Genomic DNA, 11,698 nt, shown 5'->3' with positions numbered 1-11,698 from the left:
AGAGAAAGAGAGAGAATGAATGATAGAGAAGTTAGAGAGTGTACATGAGGAAAGAAAGATATGAAAGAAGGAGAGAGAAAGGAAAGAGGGATAAAGGAAGATGGACAGAGCAAGGAAAACCATGAAAGAGAGAGGGAGAGGGAGCGAGAGAAAAGAGAACAGAGAGAGAAAAAGGAGAACAGAAAGTAAGATGGAGGAGAGAGAAGCAAGCTGCGGTGTCAGAGAGAGGTGATAAAGAGAGAGAATGAATGAGAGAGAAGTTAGAGAATGTACATGAGGGAAAGAGAAAGAAGGACAGAATGAATGAGAGAGAGAAAGAAAGAAAGATGGACAGAGAGAGAGGATAACAGAGAGAGAGATGGAGGAGAACAGAGCGAGAGAGAAAGATGGAGAACAGAGAGAGAGAGAGAGATCAGGTGGAGAGAGGAGCAGACTGTGGTAACAGCGGCGGTGGCGGTGGCGGTGGTGGTAAATTCTGTGGGTGCTGGGCTCCGGCCCATCTCTCCTCCGAGCACCGCGGGGGCAAACATCAAAGCCGCACGTAGTCAGAGATGGTGGGGGAGGAGACGCCCTCCGCAGGGGATCCAACACACAGCCCACAGCCCGCCGCCCGCCCCGCACTGCCACGGAGCGCAGCCAATTTCCCCACATTCGACTCCTCAACCACCACTGGGTCACTCCAAACAGATTCTAACGTATAGACACAGGCAACGTATAGCAATTACGTGGTCATTATGTGTATGGAGGATTAAATGACTGGTTATATTTATGATAATAATATGTCTAAAAATTGCTTGCCAATTGGTTGCTTGCTACTAAGTGAGGATAATCACACATTAATGCAGCAGTCATATGTTCTGGTGTGAGGAGATATTAAATTCTTGCACACTGTGTTCAATGGCTTTATTTAGCTTAACGGTTGCTTAAAAATATTTGTTTAGGCTCGTTATTTTTCACTAAAAAAGGTTTCCCCTTCATAACTGAAAACAACAAATCAAAACTTTTTAATTATATTTACAGGCAGCTGACAAAGCCTCATTGTTTTCACATGGTTGGCCTAACCGTGAAAGATTGTATCAGTTGTTTAAAAAATAATATGTAAGAATGGATTCTGAATTATGGAGTGATGTTCTTTAACAAAGGCGAATAAAAACGGCCATTATAATGATGTTTAATATGCACAGGCTCACTGCGGGACATAATGCTTAAATCTAATTTAATGCTGTCTGAATTGATAACAACTACACATAAACTCAGTGTGAAAATGCTTGACAAACAACATTGAAAATAGTCTCTCTCCGGAGTGCGTCTGTCTTCACATATATTCAAGGTGAGACCAATAACATGGCAGGCTCAAACATGCTGTCAGATTATATTTGCTCAGAAAAGGAGAGAGGGGAACGTTTGGAAATGGCCATAAATGGGACGAAGAATATTATGCTGAAGTTCTGAAGATTGCTTTTCATATGCTGAATACAAAGCTAACAATTATGAGAGGAAATAAGTGTTTTCATAAGTGGACAGTGTTGAATTTATTATATGCTTCCATATTTCACAACTAGAAGTTCCCTTTGATTTTTTTTCTTATCTTTTGTCTGCCTTATTTTCTGCACTCAGCCTCATACTGGATAAAAGTGTGAATTTTTTAGCAGTTTTTTTTAGCTGTGTTTTAATAATTCACTTATCATTTTATTCAGTAGATTGCACTATTTCAGAAAGAGAAAAACATAAGAGGATGGGGGGGGGTATGTTTCTTTTGCCTACAGAGAGCCAAAGCTCTTGATGTTTCTAGTAAAACAAGACCTCACTGTCGGACGAACCTCAGGAGCTCTAAATCAAAATGAATCGCTCTCGTCAACCGTCTAACATGTCACTCTCGCTCATTCTCACTCTTGTCTTGTTTTTTCTTTCTCCTTTTTTTTACAGATTCCCCAGGTGAGCTACGCCTCCACGGCTCCGGAGCTGAGCGACAACACTCGCTACGACTACTTCTCGCGCGTGGTGCCGCCGGACACCTATCAGGCGCAGGCCATGGTGGACATCGTCAAGTTCATGCGCTGGAACTACGTGTCCACCGTGGCCTCGGAGGGCAGCTACGGTGAGAGCGGGGTGGACGCCTTCATACAGAAGTCAAGGGAGGACGGTGAGTCCCACGTGTTCTCTGAATGTTCTTCACCATAACGACAGTCTCTCAATCAGATATCTGAAGAAGATAGTTCAAGAGCATTGTAAACTCAGTAGCATTTTGCATATGCACCATACGGCTTCCATAATAATACCCTGACAGATACAATATGCCTCCATAAGTGGAGTAATGGTAGTCTGTGTCCAGGGATGTACAGTAGCATTGTCACAGCACCATTATTTGTCGTGGCTATATTCGAATATGATGGTTTAACTAGTATATGAGACAAGCTGGCTTGTTGAGAGCTGACAATTCATACTTTGCAGTCAAGTGACTACCATGGATACTTGGGGTGCAAGAAATGCAGACAAAAATGGCTAATGTTTGCATGTTTGTAGCTTTACTGTCTATGATTTGTAGCTATACACAAAGTGACATCTGTTCCATCCTCATCTGAATATATGCTAAGCCTTCTAAAAGAAACTGTAGTGGTATACAAATTGTTGTTTTTTTAGCATTTGCTCAGTACCCTTTTGAAACAGCATACATTCAGATATATTGCAAAACAACCACCTGGGCAGTAACCTGCAGTCACTCTCGATATAACACTTGATGTCTGCCAAATAATAATAATAAAAAAAATAAAAATAAATGTATATATATATATATATATATAAATGATGAATTCAAAGTAATTCTCAGCACTAGACGCTGACAGACTGTGAGAACCCCTTAACCTTCTGATCCGGACTGGAGGAGCCCTGGCTGAGCACTCCCGATTGATTGAGGCAGTGAGCAGCACAGGTGCACTCAGTGGCAGTACGCCGGTGGCCCCTGAGAGCTCTTGTCTGATCCATGTGCTTCAGCGCAGATATCCTTTTCCCATGGTCCACTATGGTAATTTGATTTCATACTACAGTATGTCTCCATTTAAAAGCCCAGCGTTTGAAATGCAGAACTATTGAAAATGAAGTGAATTGGCAAGAGGAAGAGGAAGCTCTCAGTTTAACAATATGAACTAAAAGAGACTAAAAGCCACAGGTATTGTCGGCTGGGGTCAGATGAGGGTCCTCACCGATCTAGTGTGTTGCTGTGTCTAGCTCAGTTGTAAATGTTCCGTGCAGACCAAGAGTATACATCTCGATTCAATGTCTTCAGTAACAAGTTTGAAAAGATGAAGAGTAGAAAATATGTTTGAATCATGCATGCAGAAAGGCTTAAAGTTAACTGGCTCATGGTTGTGTTTAAATCACAAGGCTCAAGGCCCATCCAACATTTCGGCTCTGGCAGTTCAGATTTGTTTACATAAGCGACCTGCGTCGGCCCTGATTTGCCCTGAAACTCCCGGAATTCATCACATTTAGAGTCACATGCATTACCCGCACGTCATGCTCAGCAACAACAAACAAACGCACCAACTTGATATCCAGTGCTGGATGATGACGCACACTTGGGACAGAGTGTGAAATAAAAGCGCATTTCTGATCTGAGCATTTTCTGATGTAAGCTGACTGACTGAAGACTATAGTGCACCTGCTTCAGGCTACAGGAAATTCACAGACAGAAACAGACAGAAGAATAAACAGACAAAAGCTCATTTGTGTTCCATGTAGCAACAAACAAGCAACCATATCCTAGCTGTAGTGCAAATCTAGCCCAAACAGTTCTTCAAACTGGCAAGTCGTGAGATGCCTCTTCTCCAGCTGCAGCAACTTAAATGAAAACTGGGACCCAAACACCTTTCTGGAAAGAAGCCGCCGCGTATACAGTGTGCTCACGTACTGAGACGGTGAGAGTTTTATTGCTTGGAACCCACTTGCGTGGTAGACCCACAGCCGAGCTGATGAGATTGGGTATGATTTTATTTTTTGGCAGACCCTTGCTGGCCATTTATCACTTTCTCTCCATTCCCCAATTTTGGTCTTGATTGATGACTGTTTGGCAACCAGAGCACATAGGTACGGGTGGATAATGTAAAACCAATACAGACTGAATATGTTGATGAGCGGAATAGGTCATTGCTGAATCACTTATTTGCGTTTATGGATGGGTGTTTTAATGAAGGAAGCCAATGTTCTGAAAATGCCTTATATCACACTATGTGGAAAACCAATCTAGTTTCAGATTTAATAGAAAAGTATATTGTTTTGTGTGAGAGGTAAGCCTCTTCATTTCTTCTTGACGGTGTAGCAAACACTTACCTTTTAAAGAACTTTGTTCAGTTCCCTTGGATGGATAAGTCCCCTTATATCCTTTGGAACTTACCAATGTGGTGCTTCTATGGCAAAAAGTAAAACACATATTTCGGGTGATTTTGTTTTAGTCTCAATGAAACTAAAATCAATGAGAAAAAAATACAACCTAGAAGGCAAGTAAATGTATTCAGAGTAAACACCAACAATGCATACATAAATAAAGAAATGAAGGAGTACATGACATCACTACCATATTCTTCAGATCTACTGTATGCCAAACACCATGAAGTTAAATCCATAAGGGGTGTTGCAACTGACATTTTTAGTATCTATAGACACCAACATTTTACATGTAAAGGTTCGACGTTTGTGAATTTTGACGTAAACGTGAAGTGCGGAACACTTTAACTGCCAAACGCCGTCACATCAGTGTCTAAGTAAGAGCTTGGTCCCTTGGGACTCCGGCTGTTGCATGCCCCTAATCATCACACATAGAGACATTAAACATGTCCTATTTGCCCCATCTGCATGGCATCTGCCATGGCAAAAGTGTCAGTCTGTACGTCCATGTCCTTCACACTGAACATATGACTGACTGGCAGCCAGCAAATGGGTATCTTTTGATGGTGGCCGTCCAAAGAAAAAGCCTTGCAGTACAATGGTGAGAAGAGGTGAGGGTTGGCGTTGGGGGCGGGTCTGGTTATGTAAATGTCTTTGTTCTCAGAGGGTAGGCGCCCATGATAGCCCAATCAGAAGCAATTAGAAGACGTTCTCCAATCTCATTACAAGTCGAAATGAGTGGAAATGAAACTTGCACCGTAATCTTTATTGGTTTGGGCAGGAAAATGGAGTGAAAGTGCTGTCTTATTATTGTTCCTGCAATAGCAAATGATATGCAAACATAATACTTTATGATTATTTTTTCTTGATATATGCTGAGCATGATTTTGTACAAATGTATTGAAACTTATTATGAGTTCCTTTGGTGGGATTTTGCCTGATTGCTGTGTGTGTTCAGGTCTAAAAGACCAGGGTGTGTGTTATAATGTTGTGCTGAATATTGGGTTTTCACAGTCAGTCAGACTCTAAGATGATTGGTTCTCTTGGACCATATGTGTTTGCTGAAGGGTAATCAGAACGAGAGGGAAGCATGTCGAGCACACAGAGGTCATTGCACTTCGGCCAGCCACAAACCCGCAGTCTCCCTCCAGCTGAGGCAGATCGCAGTCCCTGGGTGTGGAGGATGACCTCCAGGCTAGCTTGGGTTTTGACCTCCCCAAGTTGGAGCTCAGATGAGCAGCTGGTCTTGTTTCCTCCCTCCAGAAACACCACGAGTGGGTCTGGGGATGCTTCAGCTCCGTCATTAGGAGTTAGAGCCGAGGGGGAGAGAGAAAACAGAACTTAGCATAAGGGTGCAGCACATTGCCTAATGTAGCAAGCCGTTGAATATTGATTAGATGGGATGAGACACTTAATGTTTGTTAATGCCATGGAAAAAGTCAACAGTGGGAACACATATTTACTTATTTACTCCAGTGTTGTACCTTGGATGTGTAAAATAACACATTTTTCTTGTTGACATTTTGCACAATGTGAACAAGCAAGCCAAAAACAAAGATGATATGTTGGGCGAGGATACAGAAGAGTGGAAGAAAGAGCCAGAGTAATAGTGGACTAAGAGATGAATGGAGAGCCAGTGAGAGAGTAAGAGAGCAAAGGGCTGAAAGTGACAGGAAGAAATAGACAGTGAAGTACACCGAGAGAGAGAGAGAGAGAGAGAGAGAGAGAGAGAGAGAGAGAGAGGGGGAGGGAGGGTGATGGAGGGATTGTATGTAAGGCAGAAGGAGGCAAAGAGAGAGAGAGATTGGGGTGGGGGGTGTCAGAGAGAGTGTATGTAAGGGAGAGAGGAAGAGAGAGAGGGTGATGAAGAGAGTGTATTTGAGAGAGAGAGAGAGGAAGAGAGAGAGGGCGATGAGAAGAGTACTGTATGTAAGGGAGAGAGGAAGAGAGAGAGGGCGATGAGAAGAGTACTGTACTGTATGTGAGGGATGAAGGCAGACTGGGAGCAGGAGGCGTGGGTGGGCGAGCCACTGTGCCATGACGAGGCGTTTGGGGAGCCGCACGTTCCAGCTGCAGGCCCAGCCAGCACACTCTGAGAGTGGCCCCTGACCCCCGCGTGGGATGAGTGTAATCTCCACTGACACGCCTTCCTTCCTCTCTCTCTATCTCTCTCTCTCTCTCTCTCTCTCTCTCTCTCTCTCTCTCTCTCTCTCTCTCTCTCTCTCTCTCTCTCTCTCTCTGTCTCTCTCTCTCATTCTCACTTTGACTCCATCCCTCTCTTGCTCACTCTCTCAGGATCTTCACTGCCACCCGCCGCCCCTATTCTCTCTCTTAGGATCCCAAGTGCTCGGTCCCCTTTGCTCTCTCTCAGTCGTTCACTCACTTGCTTTCTCTCTCTCAGAATCCTCACCGCCCCCCCAACCCCTCCTCTCATCGCCCCTTGTTCTTTCTCACCCTCTCAGGATTCCAAGTGCCCCCCTACCGCCACCTTTTCTTCCTTTCTCATCCTTTCTATCTCTCTCTCTGTCCCTCTCTTTCTATTTCTCCCTCTTTCTATTTCTCTCTCTCTCTCTGGGCCCCCTGTTCCTCTCCTCTCTCCGCTCTCTCTGCCTGGCCTCCAGCTCTCTCCTCCCCGGTCACACGACCCTGGCGCCGAGCGTACTGTAGCGGCCTCTCTCAGATGATGCGATGAGGAGTGCGGGAGAGGATAGGGATTGGAGGAAGAGGAGGTGGGGGAAATGGGGGGATGGGGGGATGAGGGGATGGGGGGGGATCGCCGCGGGAACAGGCCACCTGGGGAGTGCTTTAGAGGATAAGTCGCATTGGTTACAGCCCAGGTCGCCATGTCGCGCCAGCATGCGTGCGCACAGTGGTTTTGATGTCTCACAGGTTGGGTCTGCTTGTAGCTGAACGAAGGGAGGTGTGTGGGGTTTGATGCGGGGGGTGGGGGGGCGGGCATCGTGTTTAGATTCACCAGATCAAAGCACCTGTCTGCCTGGTCAGACGTGCTTCAAGCTGAGCTCAAACAATGCACCAAGCTGAGTTCAGTCCAGGCAAGCACGTCCCAGCGCAGCGTTGCTTGCAGCAGAGAGCTAGGAGCAGTGGCATTTCTTTTTAAAGACCACCGGCATGGCGCAAGCCCTTATTAGAGCCTTAGCAGCCCTCTTCTCACAGTTGGGGGAAGCAATTCAACACTCCCATGAATACCCAATAAGCCATGGCATGTCCAATTAGTATCCCACCGGACCAACCTATTGTGCTGACTTATCCATTCATGGACTTTACTTCCGCGCCACTTCAAAAGGACTTTGCTGTACGGTTGCTGTGGGTTAAGGCCTAACACACAGGATTGCAGTGGCTTTGACTTCTCCTTGTGTTTAGGAACAGACTAACTTTAAAAACATTTCGTAAGGTTATTCTTATTCAAATGAATGACAAATAATAATGTACTGTATGAACTACTTTTTCAATACCTTGGTAACCAAACCATAACACAGACATCATTAAACAACTAGGTCACACTCTGAATTGCATTTCATAGTGTGGTTTTAGTTGCACACTGGCTTTTTGGAACATCTTCGAGGGCATTCTTTGGCACACAAGCACAGCATATCATGTTTAATAAAGGCTTACTCTATGTTCAGCACAAATACAGCTCACGTCACGGAAAGTGCCAACGCTGAGTTCCTTTTCAGACAAGCAGTGTTTTGAGGCAGGCTTAACCACTGAACTGTGGTACAAGATATACAAGTATACATATTACGTTTACTGGATATTTTACTTCTACAATTTGTCAATTGCACTGACAATGCATAGTGTCATAGCGAAGTTGCTTAGCTGTGAGTATTCTTGAGGATAACTTTGGCTGGTTTTAACTTTTAATTAATTTGTGCACCTCTCTGCTACTATTTCCACAGCAACCCACTGTATCTAATGATGCAGAACCTACTGAGTGGGTTCATTAAAGTGTTGAGCGTTCTACTTGTTATAATGTAATGTCATAATGTCTGCACTTAAACATCTGTTACACCAACAACTGTTGCCACAGAACCCTAATGAACTTATTGCTTAATGTAGAGCATGGCTTAATGTAGGTATAGCTTAATGAACGCGCAGTACAGTATAATGAGTATAATCATTCTCTAGCGCTACCTGGAAGCTGAAACCATGTAGTGTTGCTGGAGACCTGCTGATTTGTTAAGATTCTGGATTACCCAGCACCTGGCCAGTCCGGGAGCTGTGAAGAACATTGTCTCTCAGCTTTTTCCCTGGAGGCCCGCCCCCCCCCCCCCCCTGCTAAGATCTGTGCTTCTCCCAGTATTGCTTCAGAGGCCTCAGATGAGACTCCAGCCTTATCTAATTCCTATTTCAAAAAATTCAAAAGGCGAGATGACATTAGATGTATGTACCTGTGGCGCTACTCAATCGTTACTTTTGTTGCTGGAGCTCAGTCGGTGTTGTTTTGTTGTTATTGTCGTTGCTCCATCAGTGGTTCCTTGGTCGGACATCTTGTATATTGCGGCAGCTCTGCCTTAATAAATTAATCAATTTCCCCTCTCGCTTGCACAAGCCGCGGTGTGCCTAATGTCTTCGCTTAAATGACAAAGCGGCTTGTTTTCCCATCAACACTTACCATCATGGTGTGTCCCTGGGGTGTGGGGGATATTGGTGGAGCTGATGGAGGATCTTTTTTTACAGAGATACGGGGAGCTTATTTTCCCCTTCTGAGAAGAGCAGAGCCTTGGCGTGGAACCCATAAACCATCAAAAAATAAGCTCCCTCTCTCTTCTAGTGGAGCTGAAGATGAGAAAATCTAAAAAAAAACCTTATTGGGGAAATGAATCATGAGAACAATATGTGCTATAATAATAGGAACAGTGGTTTGATACAGCTAAAAAAAAACAAATAGGTTCTTATACTGCTAAGTTTCTAAGTGTTTTAAATGTTCCGAATATTATATAATAAGTATTGTGTGATTATTATATCAGGAAATATTTTCACACATTTGTAACCATACCCATAATTTGAACCCTTTTAATAGGTGGACACCATTTTTTCTAATGTACAGTACACCACACTCTCTGATTAGTAAGCATGACCCACCAAATGCATACAAATGCAGACAGATGCAAAACATACTCAGAATTAGTTTCTCTCTCTCTCTCTCTCTTTCTCTCTCTATCTCTTACACACACACACACACACACACACACACACACACACACCCTCAGGCCTGCGATAATGTCACAGTGACAAAACAGTATGGCCTTGGTGGTGATGGAGCATCTGTGTGGCCAGTGCCTCAGTGTGATAAATGAATTCTAAAAGTCGGCTTAATTGACACATCAGACAGTCAGGCATGCTGCATTTGCAGATTGATTGGACATGCTAATCGAAACGCGGAGTTAAACATATTAACAAGGCCTCCTGATGACTCTTCTGATTAATTCCATATTTCATGCCATGTTATCTCAAATTCCATACCAGCTGTATGTAATGCTTGATTGCCGTGCCTGTTCATGTAGTGCAGATGTGTTAGCATGTACACCTTCCAGAGGGATATACTGTACCTATAAGATTGGAATACATGGGGGGGGGGGGGGGGGGGGGGGAGTGTATTGTGCATTAATAATTGTGGATTAATGGGAATGTATCGGAAGTGGAGATTTGGGCATCCCTAGATAATGACCATCTGGTGTTGGTAATGGAGTTGTTGCTGTTATTTTCCATTTTGGATGTTTCATTGTTTGTGCCTGTGAATACACATGCATGTGTAGAGAGCTTACGTAAATACTCATGCTTTCTTATGTCAGTTTCTTAATTAGAATTTTCTGTAATTTCACCATTTCTCTGATGCTGATTATTTGCCCGTATGTGCCATTACCTGAATATACATCATTAGCTGGATATTGGAATTTTATAAATAGTTTTCATTCAAACTGATCACAATAATCATTTGTGCTGTAGTCAGTAAAAAAAGTGTTTGGATTAGATAACCTTCACAGAATTCACATTGTGCTACAGTGTTTAGTTGACCAGAGGGTCAAACTCTCTCACAGAGCTTCTGAAGGCCGAAGAGAAAGGTTGTCTACCATTGGTGCCACAGAACTGCTCATTTATTAGTATCGGTAGATTATTTCCTGTTATGTGCCAATTAACTCCTTTGCAAACCCAAACAATGGTTGCTTAGATCAACACACTATAGCAAGCAATCCCCAGGGACCCTTGTAAGGTCAACTTCCACTGATACATGAGACATTTTGTTCATATGCGTCAGTGAGAGATGACCCTGCATCACCTCTGCTTATAATTCTATTATTCAAATCGAAGAGACACTGGTCTCTGTGTGCATTGCATGTTGTAGCTGCCAGCTATTTCATTTCCCTGTGGTCTTGGGTGTGAAAGCGGCACCATTCCAGCATTAAAAGGAGACATCCGGCGAATTTTCACATTGATCTCAGCTTCTCGAGGTCACAGAGTAGTGTTGGTACGAAAAAAAGAGAGAGAAAACAATCGGTTTTACCTAGCCTGAGTTGCTGTAGCCAGGCAGCTACGGCGCTACACTCTGTGGGCATCTAAATGGGAGCTCACAGACATACAGTACCCCCACAGTGTAGTGTTGGAGCTGCTGGTCTGCGTTAGCTGCTGGCTGTAACAACTCGAGCTAGGTTAAACAGATTGCTTTATTTTTTTTATTTTTGTTTTTTTGTACCAACAGTACTCTGTGACCTCGAGAAACAGAGATCTATGTGAAAACTCGCCGGATTTCTCAATTAATTTAGGTCATGATGATAGAGTCTGTACAGTGGCTTAGGCAGCATAGTCTGGGATATTGTAACAGTTACTGCTGGAGAGACTATGCCCAGGTTCTTCATCCATGTCTACTGCCACTACTCCATGTTATGATTGTGTATTGACCCATAGGCTAGTGGAGGGTTGTTTTTGACCACCATTTAAGGAAACAATGGCTTTTGCGTGTACAGGAAAAGTTAGATTGATCAGCCAATATGTTCTGAATGGGATTTAAGTGTGTATTGTCTGTGCTTACTGTGGGGGGTCTATGTAATTTCATGTGTAACCTTTACCTCCTTTATCACTGAGTTGATGTGTATTGAGTTGAATTGTTTCTTAACACAATACAGTCATTGATTCGAGGTCACCAATGAAAGTGAGGCCACCATTCTGCACTAAGCAAAATTACTCCATAGATGTTGATCATGGAGACTTGAGGTGTTTTGGCTGGCAAAATGAAGGGAAAAGTCAGTCTATTATACACATATGTGATTGATTTGCATCAATAATTGAACATCCATTTAGA

The 11,698-nt window shown here is 43.5% G+C and overlaps 1 protein-coding gene across 1 annotated transcript in view; it reads left to right on the top strand.

Annotated features, from left to right (window-relative positions):
- LOC134088108 (metabotropic glutamate receptor 4-like) overlaps positions 1 to 11,698 on the top strand; it is a 130,180-nt gene that overhangs the window by 59,471 nt on the left and 59,011 nt on the right. Inside the window, exon 2 of the mRNA XM_062542036.1 lies at positions 1,927 to 2,143. Within this exon, the coding sequence (XP_062398020.1) occupies positions 1,927 to 2,143 (217 nt within the window). The remainder of the gene's footprint in view (positions 1 to 1,926; positions 2,144 to 11,698) is intronic.

The sequence above is a fragment of the Sardina pilchardus genome, chromosome 7, assembly GCF_963854185.1.
Source record: "Sardina pilchardus chromosome 7, fSarPil1.1, whole genome shotgun sequence".
Taxonomy (NCBI): domain Eukaryota; kingdom Metazoa; phylum Chordata; class Actinopteri; order Clupeiformes; family Clupeidae; genus Sardina; species Sardina pilchardus.
Note: the sequence above shows the minus strand (reverse complement) of the source record. Positions and strands in the feature narration are given on the sequence as shown.